We start from the raw sequence: 20,087 nt of genomic DNA, 5'->3' as shown, positions 1-20,087 counted from the left end.
CAAGGCCCCTGCGGCTTCAGAGAAAGAGCAGAATATTAAGAGGAAGGCTGCTGCTGGTCTGGCCCCCTCCTGCCACAGGGCTCCCCAAATTCCCACCTGCTGAAGACCACCTTCATTCATGACGCTGGCTACAGCCAGAACCCCCTTTACTCTCACCTACTTTTTTTGTTAGATGGATTCAATATCGTTAAAACATTTTCAAAGGAAACTCTACTCCCCAGCTTAAATTAAAAACACGCTCTAATTAAAAAGTAACTGCAAAAACACACGCAAAGGAAGCGATCCTTCTGCCTTCTAGCTGGAGACTGCCGCCTGCCCAAGGACCCCCGGGGGGCCCAGTGGGGGTCTGCTCTTTGTTAATCCACAGGACTCTGGAGAGAAACATCGAGGTAGCACCTAGTGAAGACTGTCCAGGGAGTCATCAGAGGGTAGAGGGGGACTTGGAGAGGAAAACTCTTTTTCATTCTCCAGGGTAAAATCCAGGTTCTCTGACCTGGCCAATTTTAACACCCTCCCACCCCCAACATACACAGGCAAACATACTAAAATCTCAGTGCCGTGAACTCTAACCTACAAAGCCCACAGTTTTGTGGCTGTGGTTCCCTTCCCCTAGAAAACCTTTCCTGCCTTCCTCTACCCAGCTAACTCCTATTGGTAAATTTATACCGCCTCCTCCAGGAAGCCTTCCCTGACTGCCTCCCATTCTTGTGTCAATGTCCCTCAAAGTGCTTAGCAGCCTGCATGGCCTCCTGCACCGCAAGGCGAAGGGCTAGGCATCCCCCACATCTTCTCAGGACTCAGCAAGGCCCCCAACTCCCAGTATGGGCTGCGAGGGTATTTGTTGACTCAATGGAAGGACAAATAAAGAAATGAAGGTATCTGAGCACCCCTGGATGGGTTGAAATCAAAACAAAAGCTTCTCTGTGCTCCGTAAAAAATGTCCAGGCAGAAGCTCTCATGTAAAAAGAATGAGCTGACCTGGTTCCAACCGGCCTCACCCAGCTCCTGGCCCCCCAGTCTCTGGGCCAGCGACCCAATCCCTATGAACCTCAGTTTTCTCACCTATAAAATGGATACAGCAGTGAACTACCCATAAAGAGCTAAGGACCCTGGAGGTCCTCAAATGTTAACTGCAATCATTCTTTTTATTACCACCTTCTACTCACCAAATCACAAAATATTATTACTTGAAGGAACCCAAGAGATGAGTAGATTGAGACTGCCAGACTTTCTGTAAATGGCCCAATAATTGTATTTTCAGTCCTGTGGGCCACAGGGTCTCTGTTGGAACTACTCTACTCTGCTGTTGTAGCATGGAAGCAGCCAGAGACAAAATGTAAGTAAAAGCGTGACTGTGTTCCAATAAAACTTTACTTACACAAACAAGCAAATGGGCCGGATTTGGCCCAGGGGCTGTAGTTTCCTGACCTCTGATATAGGCTGTCACTGCTCCAAGTGTGGTCTTTAGACAAGCAGCACTGGAGCCTGCTAGGAGCTGGCAAGAAAGGCAGTCATAGGCCCTGTCCCCACCCGACTCAATCAGAATCTACACTTTGGCAAGAGCTCTACGGGATTCGTGAAAGTGTTTAGAAGTTTGAGAGGTGTGGTCCCCAATTTCCCAGCTCAGCACCTCGGGTCAGAGATGTGATTTACCCTTTTTCTTGTTTGCTGCCTCCACCAGAAGGTGCACTGCGGAAAAAGTGGGAGCTGGTGGCTTCCTGAATCCTGCACCCAGCCTCTAGCTGAGAACCTGTAGCATGTCCCTATTCAGCAAGTTACTGAGTGCCCAGTACGACCCAGGCCCAGGGCCAGGTGCAGGGGACACGCCAATTACTGCAGACATCACTCCGCGGCTCTCCGTGCAGTGATGGGATGGATGGATGACTCGCTCGGGCAGCCAGTGGAGTTGGGCAGATCTGGGTTCGAATCCCGGTGTTGTCACTTCAGGCCTGTGTGACCTCGGGAAAGTGACTCGAGTCTCAGTTTCCAGGAAATGGAGTTGTCAATAACAAAAATGTCTCCCTGGTACCCTGTGAGGACAGGGAGAGGGTATGGGATGGTGTCCCAGCAGCTGTGCAGCTGGTGTGGATGCGCTGGTACACAGACACACACCCGCCAGTGCTCATGGCACAGGGACCTCGGCTGGCCCCAAATAGCTCTGTGGGTTAAGCAGGGACCTGGACCAGGTAAGGCGGGACCCTGGGGCCCAGAGACAGGGGCTCCTCACCCGGGGAGTGTGGGATGGGGACAAGGATGTGTTAAAAGCCTTGAGGGTTTACAGTGGCAGAAGAGGTATCAGAGGCCTCAGACAGCCTCCAATAACCTAGAAAAGCAGAGCTGGAAAGACTCTTGGAGAACATCAAAACCAGTGGTTCAAAAAATATATCAATTTTTTTTAACTTTCTTTTTTAAATAATTAATTAATCATTTTGGCTGTGTTGGGTCTTTGTTGCTGCGCGTGGGCTTTCTCTAGTTGCGGTGAGCAGCGGCTACCCTTCATTGCGGTGTGTGCGCTTCTCATCGCGGTGGCTTCTCTTGTTGCGGAGCATGGGCTCTAGGGCGCTCAGGCTTTAGTAGCTGTAGTGCGTGGGCTTCAGTAGTTGTGGCTCACAGGCTCTAGAGCGCAGGCTCAGTAGTTGTGGCGCACGGGCTTAGCTGCTCTGCGGCATGTGGGATCTTCCCGGACCAGGGCTCGAACCTGTGTCCCCTGCATTGGCAGGCAGATTCTTAACCACTGCACCACCAGGGACGCCCTATATTATTTTTTAAAGCAACGGATCTGCTTGTTCAAGTGACACCCAGGCAGGTCCCTGGTGTCCTCAGAGCCCTGAAGGCGTGCACTGGGCCAGGGGGCTCTCGGGGCCAGGGGACCGTGGGGAGCGACCAGGACAGCCCAGGCCATCGATACGCCAGCTTCAAGCCACTCTAGTTTGGCCCAAGCTCTTGAGTTTCCATAAGAAGTGAGACACTGGAATTATTCTCTAAAAATATTTGAATGTTTTCTCGTTTTAAAATACAGCACTAGGGGCTTCCCTGGTGGTGCAGTGGTTGGGAATCCGCCTGCCAATGCAGGGGACGCGGGTTCGTGCCCCGGTCCGGGAAGATCCCACATGCCGCGGAGCGCTAGGCCCGCGAGCCATGGCCGCTGGGCCTGCGCGTCCGGAGCCTGTGCTCTGCAACGGGAGAGGCCACAACAGTGAGAGGCCCGCGTACCGCAAAAAAAAAAAAAAAAAAAGTACAGCACTAGATTGGGATTGACACATATACATTATTGATACTATGTATAAAATAGACAACTGATGGGAACATACTGTATAGCACCCGGAACTCTACTTAATGCACTGGTAGTGTCCTAAATGGAGGGGATATGTGTATATGTATGGCTGATTCATTTCGCTGTTCAGCAGAAGCTAACACAACATTGTAAAGCAACTACAGTCCAATAAAAATTAATTAAAATAAAATAAAATACAGCACTGTGGGAGCTACACAAAAACCAACCTGCAGGGCAAAGCCATTGACTAGCAGCTTGCTACAGCCCTACCTGCCCATTCCACAGGTGGGGAAACTGAGTCTCAGAGAGGGGAAGCACCTTGCCCAATGTCACACAGCAATGTGGAAGCACAGCTGGGACTCAGTTGCCTCCAAGCTCTTGTCCAGCCCCCAACTGCTCATGAGAGTGGGGGGAGTGGGGGGACATTGGGGAGGGGGGTAGGAATCTAGTCTTCACAAGCCAAGAACCCTGCTTGTTCTGTCCGTCCAGGAAAGAATGTGGGCAAAGAGGCAGGAAAAGGGATGAACAATTATTAATAACATAATTTTACAATCATATAATATGTAAGAATAATTCTATAATAATGTAATAATAGCAACTGACATTTTCTGAGCGTTTTCTGTGTGCTAGGCATTGAGACAGGGTATCAAGAAGGGGGTAAGATGAAAATTAAGAGTGTAGACTCTGGATTCAAACCCTGTCTCTCCCACTTCCTAGCTGGGTGACCTTATGCAAATTACTTCACCTCTCTGTGCCTCAGCGTATACATCTCAGAGGGCTGCTGGGAGAATTAAATGAGTTCAAGTATATAAAGTACCTAGAACATTGCCTGGCACCCAGTAAGCCCTGTTGACATTTTATTTATAATTATTGCCTCTGGACAGATGGGGAAGCCGAGGCTCACAAAGGGACACGTTCAAGTGTCTCCGAAGATCCTGTCTAACCTTGGGGCCTTGCATTTTGCCCGATAGAAGGGTAGGTATTAGGTTGGCGAAAAAGTTCGTTTGAGTTTTTCCATAAGATGTTACGGAAAGGGACTTCCCTGGTAGCGCATTGGTTAAGAATCCGCCTGCCAATGCAGGGGACATGGGTTCAAGCCCTGGTCCGGGAAGATCCCACATGCCGCAGAGCAACTAAGTCCGTGCACCACAATTACTGAGCCTGCGCTATAGAGTCCGCGAGCCACAACTACGGAGCCTGAGTGCCACAGCTACTGAAGCCTGTGCGCCTACAGCCCAAGCTCCGCAACACGAGAAGCCACCGCAATGAGAAGCCTGCGCACCGCAATGAAGAGTAGCCCCCGCTCGCCACAACTAGAGAAAGCCTGTGTGCAGCAATGAAGACCCAATGCAGCCAAAAATAAAAATAAATAAATAAAATAAAATTAAGAAAAAAAAATGTTACGGAAAAACCCGAACGAATATTTTGGCCAACCGCAATACTTTATCCCCAATCCCTCCCGTCAACAACTGCAGGAGGTAGGTCCCATTTGCGCTTCTATTCTGCAGATGAGAAAACTGAGGCATAGGAAGGCAGCTAGGGAACCCAGACCCATTGCCCCTAAGTGGACTGGCCGGATTCTAACACAGGCCTGAGCCCTGGAGGATGCTATCACCCAAGCCCACTTTCTGGCCACCTGCCCACCTTCTGGCTACAGCCACGTGGGTCAAAAGTCTGGTTGATGCAAAATTCACTTGGCAGCCAGGGCAGCTGCCCTGCCCTTGCTGCCCACCTTCTGAGCATGCAGGATAACAAGCAGCTTCTCCAGGCGGCAGCCCCAGATGTCCCCCAGGGCACGTGGGCACTGCCCTCTTCGGTCCTTCCCTGCAATTTTTGGCCCAGCTCTCGGGCTGCTCTGAATGAATCATTCCCACAAATCGTCCTCGGGCCGCAGCAGCCCAGGGTGGAGGAGACCCAAGCAGGGGCATGGGAAGGGGCAGGCATCCCAGAACCTTCTCTGGAGCAGCCCCATTCAGGGTGGATGTGTCTGCAGAGAGCAAGGGGCTTTGCAGGCAGTAGGAACGGGCGTTAAGTGGGGAGGCCAGGAGCCAGCTACCCAGAGAAGCTTCCACGCCGCCACAGGGCAAATCAAAGCCACACAGGCCACACCCGGGCTTTCAAGTCGTCAATACCAGCCACTTCTGACCTGCCACTCCTGCTACAAATTGATCCACAGAGTCACGTCGATAAAGCATCTGAACACTTTATGATTCCCAAAGTGGTACTGCATTCAGTCCATGCCCATTCCCCAGCAGGGTACACTGAGGCCCAGCAAGGGGCAGCCCCTTGACTAGCCTCCTCAACCCTGTTTCCGTTTCCCCAGGCTGCCTTCTTCGTGCACAGGAAATCGGGACTTTAAAAGGCCAAGAGAGTGAAAGTATGCACAGTGAATAAAGCAGGAGGGGCTGGACACGGCCACCAGAAGGCCTGGTCTCCACAGCCCTCCCAAAGGGCAGCTGCCCAGGTGGGAGGAGGCCGGTGGCTGGGACCCGGGAACGCAGAGCCCAAGGCTGGTTGAAGTTCCCGAACCAGCAGGTTATAGGTTGAACCTCGTGAAGAACGATGACCTTCAAGCCCCTTTGTTATCCTGTGATGCTGCCACCCTCTGACCAAGGATCTTCCCTGCAGCCTGGCCTCATGGAAGGCAAAGAGCATGTGGGAAGAGGTGGGCGTCCCAGGTGGGGGGACGACACCCGAGAGGAGGGACGGGGGTGTGTGTGTGTCCAGCGTGTCACGGGTGGGGCATCTGTCGCTCAGGACTGCTGTCCTCAGGCCTAGGGGTGGCAGCTCTGGAAATAAGCAGTGGCTCACTTAGGGTATATCTAAGGGAACCACATGGCCACCAGAGGAGGTCACCTTCAGAATGAGCATAGTGTAGCGGGTGGAACACAGGCAGGACCAGACCCCACTTCCGAGCCAAGGGACAGGCCTTCCCTTAGGGCTGCAGTCTAGGAAACCCACCAAGGGTCTCCCTGGCCTCCACATGGAGCCTCAGCTGTCAAAGGACCCCCGCTGACCTGGTGTGGGAAGGTCTGAGCTGTCCCCGCCCCCGCTTTACCTTCATCCCATGCAGAGGTCCCTAAAGGCACCACCAGATCCTGTGCTGGGTCCTGGGTTGGCCACTGTGAGCCCCTGGGTTCCTCATGGCCTCCTCTGGTCCCGCTCAGGAACAGAAGGGACACAGTGCACACGTACCTCAGCTAAGAGGCCCACAGGCTTGATCTGTTTCCCTAACTGATGGTTCCAGAGGCATTCCCAGTTACTCTGCTAAGGAGGAGTTTAATTTCATGTGTGTTAGTTTCATGTACGTTAATTTCATGTACGTTAATTTCTAACTAGCACATCAAAGCCAGTGATTTCAAAGATTAGGACTGCTGAAGACTAAATTTGTTTAAGATTATACCCCAACCCTCATCTGCTGCTGCTGGGATTATAAAATGGTGAAGCTGCTTTGGAAAATGTTTTAGCAGTTCCTCAAAAGGTGGAACACAGAATTATCATATGACCCCCCAATTCCACTCCTAGGGCTGTACCCCAGAGAACTGAAAACATACGCCACACAATGACTTGTACACGAATGCTCACAGCAGCACTACTCTTAACAGCCCCGTAAGTGGCAACAACCCAAATGCCCAACAACTGATAAATAAAATGTGGTATAACCATACAATGGAATATTATTCAGCCACTAAAAAGAATGAAATGCTGAAATAAAATAGTAATGAAGTACTGCATACTAGCATAGGGACAAACGCTGGAAACATTCTAAATGAAGAGCACCAATCACAAAAGGCCGTAGTGCATGATTCCATTTATAGGAAATGTCCAGCACAGGCAAATCCACAGAGGTGGAAAGTAGATTAGTGGTTGCCAGGGGCTGGGGTGGGGGGGTGGGGGGACTGGGAGTGACCACTGATGGGCCCAGGGTTTCCTTTTGGGTGATGAAAATGTTCTAAAATTAGACAGTGGTGACGGTTGCACAACTCTGAAAATCCTAAAAACCACTAAATTAAATACTTTAAAAGGGTGAACTGTAAGGCATATGAGTTACATCGCAATAAGGCTACTATAAAAAAATTACATGAGATTTTAAAAAAGGTGATATATATATTAAGTAAATAATAGTATCAATATTATACAATTGGGATTCGAAGAGTTAAAACGGTTCATTTATAAATGACACAATAAACCCGATTTCACAGTCATGGAAACTGAGGCTGAGTGAGGGGGAATGACTCGCCCAGGCCACATCACTACTAAACCAGAGTGAGTCACACCAAAATTTGTCCAAACACAGAAGCTTGGCCTAACCATCTAGACACGCAGCTGAATGAAGGGATTTGAGATGGGATATGGGGAGAGGTGCCCACAGCCCAGAATGGGGGACAGACCTGCAAAGAGGTTAATAAGTGAGGGAAAGGGCCAGATACATCTGTGGGATTCAAAACACGAAGCACCCAACAATGCCTGGGGAGTGCCAGGGAAGGCTTCCAGGAGGAGGTGCTGCCCAAGGAGGCTTCTGAAGGATGAGTAGGAGTTTACCAGCCCTCCTGCCCCAACACCTCTATAAGACGCATAAAGTCAGGGGTCCTAAGGGTGAGTTTCAGCTCTGCCACATAAGGGTGAGTTTCAGCTCTGCCACATCCTAGCTGTTGGACCTAGGGCCGTGGGCACAAGACCTCTCTGAGCCTCAGTTTCCCCGTCTGTAAAAGGGGAAGTAGACAAGGTGATCAGCCCTTCTAACTACTGCACTCAATCGGATGGTTCCCACCCTTCCTCCCGAGGGGACCAGCCTTTGAGTGGAAAAGCCAGACCTCGACCTCTGTCCCACATAATAATAACAGGCTTTGCCAGGTCAGGCGTGCCCAACCTTGGTGACCAAGCCCCCTTTCCCTTGCTGCCACTCACGTCCCAGCTTCACAAGGCATCTCCCGTTCAGCTGTGCACACTGAGAAGGGGAGGTTACTGGGCGGTGGGATCCTCTGGTCAAATTCCGCCCCCCCTCCTTGCGGGTGACCCCCAAGTTCACCAGGGCTGCCCCTATCCCATGCTCTCGGCGCCCCCCTCCCCAGGCAGCGATTTCCTACCCCCAACCCCTTCACTTTAGATACGCCTCGTAACTCCACAGCAGCTGCAAGTTAACTTCAACGCGTCCCCCGCGCGTCCAGGCGCCCGCGTGTGGGGCGCGCCGGGGAGGGGTCCGGGGCTCAGACAGCGGAGACACGCCGCCTCCCCCCCAAAACACACGCACGCTGAGCGTCTCCCCCGCGCAAGGTCCGAAGCGAGAATCGCGGTCACGGGGGCCGGGTGTCCGCCGCACCCGGGGGAAAGCGCTCGCAGCGCCGGGCGGGTGAGAATCCGCGAACCTCCCGCCCGCCCGCGCCGCCTCCCTACCAGCACCCAGCCGCGGAACCCGAGCAGCTGCGCCGGGCCCGGGGAGAAGCTGCGAGGGCCGAGGGCTCCCCGCCGCCCGAGGCCGACCCGCAGGCGGCCCCCTGCCGGGAGCTGCAGCCCAGGCCCCCCCCTCGCTGCCCCGGAGACACCTACCACGAGAGGCACGGCGCGGCAGCCCCGCGCGCCCAGCGACTCAGCGCTCGCCAGCCGCCCCGGCCGGGGGAGGCGGGACCATGGCGCCGTGACGTCGCACGGGGGCGGTCCGAGACGTGGTCCCGCCCCCAGGTCCGCCCACGGCCGCTCCCCGCGCCCCCCGTCCCGCCTCCAGACCGCGCTGTGGGGCGGGGCGTCCATGGCAGCTGACTGCCCGCCCCGGAAACTCTGGTCGGCCGGCCGGCTTACCCACAGGGCGGGCAGCTCATCGCTTTCCCCACCCCCTGCTACTACTCTGCTTAAGAGAAGTTCCCTCTGTCTACAAGCAGGGGAGTGGAATGATCGCCAAGAAGTGGTGTAAAAGAAGAAAACTAGACCCTGAGCAGAGAGTTTTAATGCTACTGTCTGTAGGAAACAAAAGGAAAACTGGGAAGGGCTATCATACAATTCATATACATCACTGGTTCTCAAGGAGGGTGTGATTTCGCCCTGCGGGCCACCAACCTCCCAGGGAGACATTTGGCAATGTCTGAAGACATTTTGGGTTGTCACAACTGGGGGGTTGGAGGGGATACGTTTCTACTGGAATCTAGTGGATAGAGGCCTGGGATGCTGCTAAACATCGTACAATGATCAGGACAGCCCTCCACCCTGCCAACCAAAAGCCATCCAGCCTAAAATGTCAGTAGTGCAGGGTTGAGAAACCCTGTTAGATAAGAATAAAATAAAACTCCAGGCTGGTAGAGCTCAACTCGGTCCAACCTCTCTGTGCCTCTGTTTCTCCGTCTGTAAAACTGGGAAGATAATAGATCTATCTATGCATCATATGCATATGCATTGAATACCTGAAGGAAGGGGAGGAAAGGATGAAGGCTTACTTCTCACTGTGAACCTTTGTTCTTTTTGAATTTTTTTTTTTTTTTTTTTTTACCATTTGTATATATTACCTATTTAAAATAAATTTCTAGGACTTCCCTGGTGGCGCAGTGGTTAAGAATCCGCCTGCCAACGCAGGGGAAACGGGTTCGAGCCCTGGTCCCGGAAGATCCCACATGCCACGGAGCAACTAAGCCCATGTGCCACAACTACTGAGGCTGTGCTCTAGAGCCCGCGAGCCACAACTACTGAGCCCACGCGCCTAGAGCCCGTGCTTTACAACAAGAGAAGCCACCGTGCTCCACACAAGAGAAGCCACCGCAATGAGAAGCCTGCGCACCACAACAAAGAGTAGCCTCTGCTCGCCGCAACTAGAGAAATGCCGCGCGCAGCAACGAAGACCCAACACAGCCAAAAATAAATTAATTTAAAAAAATTAAAACAAAAAATAAAATAAATTTCTATAGTAGTTACCACCATAACAGCAAATGCATATATATATATAATTACCTTTATAGTATATCTATATAATTACATACTATTTAGGCATTGCTCTAAGCACTCTATATTTACACACTTAAACCTTTAATAACCTTGTGAGAGGTCTATTATCATCCCCATCTTACAGATAAGGAAAAGATGACATACAGATATGAAGTATTTTGTCCATGGCCAACCATGTGTTTATTCATAGCTCATTAATTCATTCATTTATATGTCTAATAAATAGTACCTGCCCTGTACAAAGTGCTGGAACTGACAAAATGAAACCGCCTGCTTCCATGGAGCCAGCTGCTACTGGCCTGGAAACAACGGAATAATGTTATATAGTGTTTATTGTGCACATATCACAGGCTTTGTATGACTCACTATGGGGTAGCCCTGCTGGATGTTTTATAATGTCCCTTTCTGGGTGGAGAAATGGAGATCAAAGGAAGAGGTCTGAATGGGGCATGTGTTTAAGAACATTCTAGCAACATGCATTTCCTGAGCTCCCTGTGCTGGGTGTTGGGAGCCAGCAGGTAACAGGAGGTCTAGGGTCCTGCATCCAGTTGGGGTAATCTGGACCCTCCAACAAGCATGGTGGAGTTGGGAACAGGGTGATCAACCTGGTCCAAGGAGGGAGGCCGGGGGTGTTTACACTGAGGCCTGAAGCACGGCTGAGGGTTCATAGGAGATTGTGCTAATCACAGGGCCCCGCAGGTGCAAAGGTCTGGCAGGAAGGACCTTTGTCAAGGGGCCCTGCATGAAGTGCAGAGTGGACAGGATGTGGGGCGGGTGAGAGGAGGTTGCGGGGGTCTGCGGGGGCTGATGCTGCGGGGCTTTGTGGGCTAGAAGGAGTCAGGACTTTATCTTGCAGAGGTGGAGAGATATGGAAGGCGTTCAGCGGGGGAAGGACGTGCCAGCTTTGCTTTCTGCAGAGATCCTCTGGCTATTGTGCAGAAGAGGACAGGCAGGGAGACTGGTTTGGAGGCTGTTAAAATTCTCCGGGGGAAGCTGGTCAACCCAGGTGGGGCTGGGGACATAGGGATGTGTTCTGGCTCCAGAGATGTCTGGAAGACAGAACTGGCAGATCTCAGCGGCAGCGCTAAAGAAGGGGACCAGAATGATCGCCTGGTTTCTAGGTTGCGCCTCTCCTCTCAGCACCCCAACTCAGCGAACCCCCTCAGGTCTCAAGCTGGCTGTCCCCGCCTTGAGGAAGCCTAACCCCACCTCCCCACCCCTGGCAAATGTCCTGATGAGACAGGCACTGGACCAGGCAGCCGGGGAAATTGATGTGACGTTGAAGGCAGATGAACGAGCTCATTACTGTTTGCTCCTCCAGCCTGTGAACAACTGGGTCAGGGGCCTCTTCTCTCTTCCCCAACCTGTCTCCCCAGCTTCTAGACAAAGCCTGGCATATGGGAGCCCCTCAGTCAATATTCATCGAAAGCAGGAAGAATAAATGTAGCATAAAGCATGTGGATTCTGGGACTTCCTAGTGGTCCAGTTGTTAAGACTCTGAGCTCTCAATGCAGGGGGCACAAGTTCGATCCCTGGTCAGGGAACTAAGATCCTGCATGCTGCACGGTATGGCTAAATCAATCAATCAATCAATCACGTGGATTGTAAACCCCTTTCCATCTCTTGACATTCAAGAAGATGATGACGATGATGATTCAGATGCTTGCTATGCTCTAAGCACCTTATAAGAATTACATTCAAGCTAATCATTTACTCCTTCCAACAACCTCCAAGATTTTATTACCATTACTCCTGTTTTACAGATGAGGAAACAGAGGCTCCATCAGGTAACTGGGCTCGACCAAGGGCAAGAGCTAGTAAATGTCAGAGCTGAGATGCAAACTCAGGACAGTGGGGGAAGGAGGTGGTCCAGCAGCAGGCAGGAAGCTAGGATAGAGGGGCAGGTTCCCTCCTCTTGCTGGAAGGATGTGGGGTTATCCTTCCTAGTTGGGTACCCAGGCTTCATAAAGTACCCTGATCTTGGGTTCTTGATCCAGATGACTGGCTGTCATGGCAACATGGCCCTAAAAATATGCTCATCTCTCTAGAACCTCCTCAGGGCACCCTGGCACCATGCCCTCTTTCCAAAACTCAGTTGCTGTGTATCCATCACCATCTAGCGCTGGCACAAAAGGGATCACGCCTCAGGTGGTCCTTCCGTCCCCATCCTGCTCTTGCACACACATCGCTGACTTTGTGTCCATGTCTCTATGCCCAAAAGGCTGTGGGCTGCCTCCGGTCACTGTGGGTGCGAGATGATGTTCCATAACCAAGGTGCTTTATTTTCCCAAAGGCCTGAGACTCAAAGATTCATGAGCTGAGATCTAGCATGGAAACATGGTGACGTCCCAGCTTGCCCAGGCATTGCATCCTGAAGCCAGCGTTTACAGCAAAACTCATGCAGAATCAAAACAGCACTGAGAAGCCCCCGAGAAGGCTGTGGGCACCACGGCCACCCAATCAAGTCCAGCTCTACTGCTATCCTCCAGCATCGTACCCATCATCACTTCTGCTGAGCACCTGATGAAGTCGAAACTGAAAGTTTCTGTTTTGAGGCAAATATGTGACATATTTAAGCTCTGAAATTCTGTTCCAGGTGGGGAGATGCTCACATTTCAAGAGACGTTTTGGAACCAGGACCCACGGAAGGAACAATAGGCTTATAACTCTCATGTCACACTCCTGGCCCTTTTAGATGTTCTTTTCTTTTACTTGTTTCTTTTTATCTTTGTTACTTATTTTTGCTTGTAATTTTTATTTGTTCTCTGTTTTCTATTACCGTGTTTTATTTATTCATAAATTCAGTAGCAAAAGTTACATAAATGTATGGATAAAACAAATTAAATATAAAATAATTGCTTTGTTATTTTCTTCCAAGTTATGTTGGTTTGTTTTGCCAAGTGTGTATATTGTTTCAGCAATGCTAATGTGCATATTTTTTATATAACACCTGTGAGAAAATAAGGACATCAACAGCTTTGAGTTGAAAGCAATCTGGAAGGTCTAGACTATGAATGCAAAAAACTTAAGGACTCACTTCATTGATGGATGTCTATTGTGTTTTTCTTTTTTTAAATATTTATTTATTTATTTATGGCTGCATTGGGTCTTAGTTGTGGCGCATGGGCTCTTCGTTGTGGCGCACGGGCTCCAGAGTGCGTGGGCTTTGTAGTTGTGACACGTGGGCTCAGAAGTTGTGGCGTGCAGGCCCTGCGGCACGTGGGATCTTACTTCCCAGACCAGGGATCGAACCCGCGTCCCCTGCTTTGGAAGGCAGATTCTTAACCACTGGACCACCAGGGAAGTCCCCTATTGTGTTTTTCTTTTATAGGACTCACAAGATTCACACACTGAAAAAGTTATGTCTAAATAAGTTTAAAATAGTTCTTTCATTAAGGACGAAATAAAAATTCTAAGTGATCAGAAAGCAGCTGTGTTATATTTGAATGGATAGTAATTCTCTTTTTCTTTCTCAAATCATAAAATCATGGGGCATCTTGCCATCGATGAAGTCTTAGCATTGAAGAAATGTGAAAGTTGGTTTTGTGTGATTCCCCCACAGTAGAATTTTAGAGCTGCCCTCACACACCTTAGGAATCGAGGATGGGAATCTATGTAGCCTGACACCAGAATCAGAGAATAGTGGACACTTAGACATAAATTACAGAATCTTGGAGAATCACAGAACTTTGGAACCATAGAATCCCAGCATCAGAATCTTGAGGCTGGATGGACATTGGAGCTGTCATTTTACAGATGAGAAGAATAAGTCCCCGGGAGTGGAAGTGATTTGCCCAACACTTGGTAGCTTCTAGCAGTAGAGCAGGGCTGACACCCCTATCTCCTGATTCCTACCCAGGAATCCTATCTTCTGGTCCAAGACAAGACAGCCTGTCTTCTAACACAAGATGCTGGTCAAACTGGAGAGTGGATGTTGGGAGAACTAGGGTGGGAAGAAGATGGAAAATGCATGTCTCAGAAGGTAAGATCGGAGGTGGTGCTTCAACTTTGAAGCTCAGCAAAACCACGGAGCGGGGTGTCATGAGACCCCACTTTTCTTTCCGGCTTCCTCTTCTGCCACACTTAGCATTCCCTTCCCACCCCTGACATCCATCCACACAACCACCAAACTACTCCTCCCACCTTAATAAGCTTGGACCCACCACAAGCTCTCTCAGCCTCTGTGCCTTTGCGCATGTTGCTCCACGGCTGCCGAGTACAGCTGTGCAGGTTGGGCACTGCACAAGGGTACCATAATGACATCGTAGACATCACAGATTTATTCCAATACTTTCTGGCAGATGGCCGTCAAATGTCCTGAGGAAGTAGCATCTTTTTATCATTTGCACAAAGGTGCCATATGGGGTAGCAGGGACCATACTGTTTGCTCTGCCTGGGATGTCATCTCCCTCATTCGCCACCAGGCAAGCTCCTAGTCCATCCTTCAAGACCCCCTTCAAATATCCCCTCCTCCAGGAAGGTATCCATGGCAACAGCTCCCCTAGGCTTTCTGCATAGATTAATGGTTAATAACATCAATCAATGCTACTTGTTGACTCAGGAGTCAATACTGCCTGATGGAGATTTCCAGAGCAGGGCATGTGCCATTTGTAGCAGGAGAGATGATTCTAGGTGGAACTTGGACCCAGGATTAAATAACACTAAATCAGATACAAGGAAATAAGCCTCTTTTTACTCTTCTTTGATTAAATCAGGGAGAAACATGTCAGTTTGGGCAAGCGTGTCTTTCAGACCTCTCTCTGACGCTTGCTAATCACCCATTTTGTCAAAGAGCAAGCGGGATTCAGGCTAAAACCTTCAGCAAGCGGTGGTGTCTGCTGAGAATTCAATACTTGGCCTTTTTAAATTGTATTTACTTATATGACTGCTTTCTATCTATACCATATGATGCCTGTTTTCCACATCCTGTAGTGTTATCAAATTTTACTTACAAGTCAGTGCATTTAAGCACACAATATTATTTATTTAAATAAATATATTAAGTAACTAACAAAACAGGTGGTAAGCAGAGAAGGCAAAAATCAGGAGAGTGGTACCTGAAGGAGTAGAATTTGAAAACACAGATTTGTTTAAGAGCCTGGCTCTGGAACCAGACTGCCTGGGTTCAGATTTTGACTTGACACCTGTGTGACCTTGGGCAAGTCACTTTCCCTCTCTGAGCCTCAATGTCCTCACTTTTTAAATAGGAATAATTATATAATACTGGCCTCCTAGAGTAGTCCAAAAGATACACTAAGAGAATGTAAAGAACTTAGCAGTGCTCACTGTTTTGATTATTATTATAATTATCAAGACAGAGGAAGTCACATGCCAGCAATGACAGGGGACCTTGAGGCATCCATCTGTTCACAGACCCAGGAGACATTTTGGCTTCAGGAACTTTTATTTGCATGGGGAAGATGAGCCTCCGGAAGGGTGGGTCACGAGAGAAGAGTGGTGTGTAGACTCACTTGGGGGGCTCAGCGGCCAGCACGGGGAAGCAGCCTTCACGGTGCCACTGTCTGTCACGCAGGCGGCGCACAGCCTGCATCTGTGGCTGGAAGGCTCCCCACTCATTCCAGTGCCGGAAGTCACCAGGCTCCAGGAGGTACTGGTACCCGCGGTAGCCAGGATACTGATAGCCGACCCAGCTGGTAGGAAAGCAAGGACAGCATGGAGATGGCTAGCCTCACTACCTGGCACTTGGACCCCCACCTTGACCAGTCAGTTCTCCATCCATCCATCCATCCCTCCAGTCTGCTCTCCATCCCTCACCTGTGAGGGTTTGGACTTGGGTTCACCGGGGCCTCCTCTGTCCTGGCTTTGCCCCTTCCTGCTGGCTTCCTGCTGGCTTTGGCCAGTGATCTCACCTCTCTGACAGATCTCAGTTTTCTCCTCTAGAAAGTGGGGATGGTCATGGGAGCTGGTTTATTAGGGTGTTTGGGGGCCAAATGGGAAAATGCATCTAAATTACTTACTAAGTGGGTTACATGTACATGGTAGGGAGATTAATACACATCCCACTGAAAGTGGTGACCCAGAGCTCAGAGAACAGGATTAAAGGTAGTGAAGATAGGGCTTGGGGACTGGTTAGCAATGAGGCAGATAAGAAGGGGGAGCTTTGTTTCAAAAAATGGTTTCCTTTGTATGAAAGTGAATTTGCGTGTAGCGGTTGGGATCACACATTCTGGTATCGGATATGATCGGTTCAAATCCTAGCTCTGCCATTTACTAGGTAGATGACTTATCAGAACACCAGCTTGCTATCTATGAAGTGGGCGTGATGACATACCTGCCTCATTGGTGTGTTGTAAAGACTCAATAACTATTCATTGAAGGTAGTTAGTGCAGTGCTTGGTCCACAGTAAGCAATTAATACCAGTTATTATCCATGATTGATTTCTAATTCTGTCCTTGCCTCTGCAGGGAGGGTTTTTCCAGGCCTCTCCCAGAGCCCCTGCCCATCTTTCAAAGTCTGATTTAAGTTCCAGCCTTGCCAGATAAGTCTCGGACCCACCCTCCACTCCAGCACACATACCCCGGTCCCAGAAACCTTCCTTCCTCCTCTGACCTCCTGTGGGGACCATCTCTTACCTATTATTGTCGGACATCATCTCACAGGTGTACTGACATCTCCCTGCTAGACTGAGTAAGGCCCCTGAAGGCAGGAACTGGCCCTTCTTCATCTCTGCCTCCCCCAGTGTGCTGAGCACAGAGCCTGGCTCACAGGCAATGTTTAGTAAATTTCAGATTGCTTGAATGCAGGGATACTGGGTTTCAGGGAAGGAGAAAATAGCAAGAAAAAGGTCAGAGCCCTGACGGTGTTACAGGAGCTCAGAAAGAGTCTGGGGTGGAGAGGTAGACACCTTACATTTGCCTAGAGGAGACCAGGGGTGTCTGGCATGGTTGTTTGGAGGCAGGGGCATCGATAAAGTGACCTCCTTCGGGTATCCGGCCCTTCCCTGTGTTCTCATGGACATGGGGACATGGGGCTCTGTTTTGAAAGCTTCAAATCCTGAGAGCTCAGAGCAGAAGTCCTTCGGAATAAGGAGTCTGCTGAGCCCATTGTATAGATGGCAACACTGAGTCACAGAGAGGGCATGTGGCTCACCCAGGTGCCACAGTGCATCAGTGATGGGGTTAAGGACCTTTCATTACACAGTCTCACCTCTCAGATGTCATTCTACTCATGTCCCTAGAGGCTACAATTTCCCTGAATATTCCATTTCCCTAGACACATCCAGACTCGTCTACTCACGTCAACTCTGCCCCTTGCACTTAATTATTCCTCCAACCCAAATACAGAGTTAGAAGCCCCTATTCGCTCCATCTTCCCACTTTTTAGAACAACTTGCTAGGTCTGTTTACATTGACATGTAGTTCGTCAACAAATGACTCCACTCCCCAGAGGGATGAAACTCTCTTTGTGGAATCCCAGCCACTGGCACAGAGAGAATTTAGGAGGAGCCGGGGCCTTTCCTGTATGTCTGATGTCACATCCTGTAAGGGAAACGGCGTCCGAATCTGTCTGAGCTTGAAGCAGGGGATGAGGGCCCACAGGAGGGATTCTTACGTTCCGCTGGCGACCTTCACGCTGCCCACGCGGTCACAGAAGCCGTAGACCCAGAGACTGGGCACATCGTCCTCCTGAATCTCCATGGTGTTGCCCTTGAAGTTGGCACCTTCAAACAGGCAGAGCTTGTGCGCCTGGGCGTCCTGGGGAAGGAGAGACTGGGTCAGGGCTGTGAAGTATGAATGGGGCAAAGAGAAGTGACTTCGCAGGGCCTTCTGGGTGTGGAAAGAGAGAGCGGAGTCTGCTCAGGCCACCATGGGACTCGCCCAGGATTGCAGTTGTCCAGCCTCAAAGCGCCCTCCTCATCTGGGAAAAGGGAGTGTCAGCCTCTACTTCCTGGAGTTAATCCATACAGAGCACTTAGCACGATGTCTGGCATACATACACCAAGTGCTCCAAGCAAATTTATTATTTTTATTATGATGATCAGGGATGCAGAGGCTCAGATAAGTCAAGGTTCTTGATCAATGTCACACAGCCAGCGAAGGGTAGAACCTTCCAGAGAAGCATTTCATTCTTCCCATCCCATCTTGCACCCTGTTCCCTTCCACTCCCTCTGCTGCAGCCACAGTGGCCCTATTTTAGTTCCTTGGTCCCACCCACTCCATCTTCATTCCAGGAACTCTGCCCTGCCTGTTCCCTGGGAGACTGTTCAAATGGCTGACTCAGTTCCCATCCTTTGCAAGCTGTCTCTCCTGATCACCCCTGACCACTCCCACCCCCTCTTCCCCAACATCAGAGCTCCGGTTTCCTCTTCCCCTCTCCTAGCACACTGCATGGCCCCCGTGCAGCACGTGCAACAGTTGTTTGCCATTACAGATTCACTTTTGTGATGAGGTTTTCAGTAGATACCTCCCACGAGGGCAGGGACCTTACCTGTCCAAAGCACAGCTGCACACCCAGAGCCTATGACACAGCCTGGCAGAAACACATCAATGTGTTTGTGGTTGAATGAATGACTGTAGGTGGAAGATGGTTGAGATAGAGATCCCTCTAACTTCCCAGGAGAGAGGGCTGGAAAGGAGTCAGGGAACCAGCTGGCAGGGAGTTGGAGCCACTCAGGTATGAGAGAAGATGGGCCACGTTAGGATGGTGGCAGGGATACAGAGGAGGAATTAGACCAGTGGCTCTCAGCCCTGGCTACCCAGAGACTACCTAGGAGGCATGAAAAGATATCAGTGCCTGTGACTTAGCCCCAGAGATGTGGACTTAATTGGTCTGGGGTGGGGTCCAGGCATTGGGAATTTTTTCTTTGTTTTAAAATTTTACTTTTATTAGAGTATAGCTGATTTACAATGTTGTGTTAATTTCAGGTATTCAGTTATACATACATATATTCACTCTTTTTTAGATTCTTTTCTCATATAGGTTATCACAGAATATTGGGTAGAGTTCCCTGTGCTATACAGTAGGTCCCCGTCAGTCATCTATCTTATATGCAGAAGTGTGCATGTGTTCATCCCAAGCTCCTCATTTTTCCCTCCCCCTCGGGGATTTTTTTCTAATAATATATTTTATTTAAGAAAATGTGTCTAAATTATGATGATTTCAATATGTAGCCAACATGGCAATATTAATGAGGTATTTTACATTCTTATTCTCCTTTTTTACTATGTATTCAAAGCCTGGCATGTCTGTTGCACACCTCCATTCAGACTAGCCAAGATTCAAGTGTTTAATACCCATATATGGCTATTATATTGGACAGCAAGGTTCTAGAAGCTACTGGAAATGCCCTAGCTGATCGCTCTTCCAAACAAGGTCCGTTGACATAGACCGCCTTATAAGGACCATTGACGGAGAGATTTCTACGAATTCTTACAAAGAGTCCATTATTAAGGCTGATAAGGTTCTAGAAGCTACTGGAAATGCCCTAGCTGATGGCTCTTCCAAACAAGGTCCGTTGACATAGACCGCCTTATAAGGACCATTGACGGAGAGATTTCTACGAATTCTTACAAAGAGTCCATTATTAAGGCTGATAATTCAGCCTCAATTTGAGAAAAACACTAGGAATGATCGGAATGGATAATGCATTAAGGTACGTTTGGTGATGCCAAAACAGCTGGCTGTGCGCACATGATAGCCTCAAAAGGACATGCATGAAAACTCTTCATGGGGCTTCCCCGGTGGCGCAGTGGTTGAGAGTCCGCCTGCCGATGCAGGGGACGCGGGTTCGTGCCCCGGTCCGGGAGGATCCCACGTGCCGCGGAGCGGCTGGGCCCGTGAGCCATGGCCGCTGAGCCTGCATGTCCGGAGCCTGTGCTCCGCAACGGGAGAGGCCACAACAGTGAGAGGCCCGCGTACCGCAAG

At 50.0% G+C, this 20,087-nt stretch overlaps 2 protein-coding genes across 7 annotated transcripts in view; both read right to left on the bottom strand.

The window, feature by feature from the left end:
• The window catches only part of TPST2 (tyrosylprotein sulfotransferase 2), a 56,235-nt gene extending 47,344 nt beyond the window's left edge, over window positions 1-8,891 (bottom strand). The window contains exon 1 of one of the 2 annotated variants that reach the window (XM_027124437.1): window positions 8,822-8,891. The gene's annotated coding sequence lies outside the window, so the exon portion shown is untranslated. The remainder of the gene's footprint in view (window positions 1-8,821) is intronic. The other variant, XM_027124438.1, reaches the window with a different exon arrangement.
• Window positions 8,892-15,511: 6,620 nt separating this feature from the next.
• The window catches only part of CRYBB1 (crystallin beta B1), a 13,292-nt gene continuing 8,716 nt past the window's right edge, over window positions 15,512-20,087 (bottom strand). For all 5 annotated transcript variants that reach the window (XM_027124416.1, XM_027124418.1, XM_027124419.1 and 2 more), the window contains 2 exons: window positions 17,775-17,917; window positions 15,512-15,852 (listed from right to left, as the gene is read on the bottom strand). In XM_027124416.1, the coding sequence (XP_026980217.1) occupies window positions 15,669-15,852; window positions 17,775-17,917 (327 nt within the window). In that variant the 3' untranslated portion in view covers window positions 15,512-15,668. The remainder of the gene's footprint in view (window positions 15,853-17,774; window positions 17,918-20,087) is intronic.

Source organism: Aethalodelphis obliquidens, unplaced genomic scaffold, assembly GCF_003676395.1.
Source record: "Aethalodelphis obliquidens isolate GAN/ISIS:26980383/991018 unplaced genomic scaffold, ASM367639v1 scaffold28, whole genome shotgun sequence".
NCBI lineage: Eukaryota > Metazoa > Chordata > Mammalia > Artiodactyla > Delphinidae > Aethalodelphis > Aethalodelphis obliquidens.
This window is presented reverse-complemented; position numbering and strand designations above follow the sequence as displayed.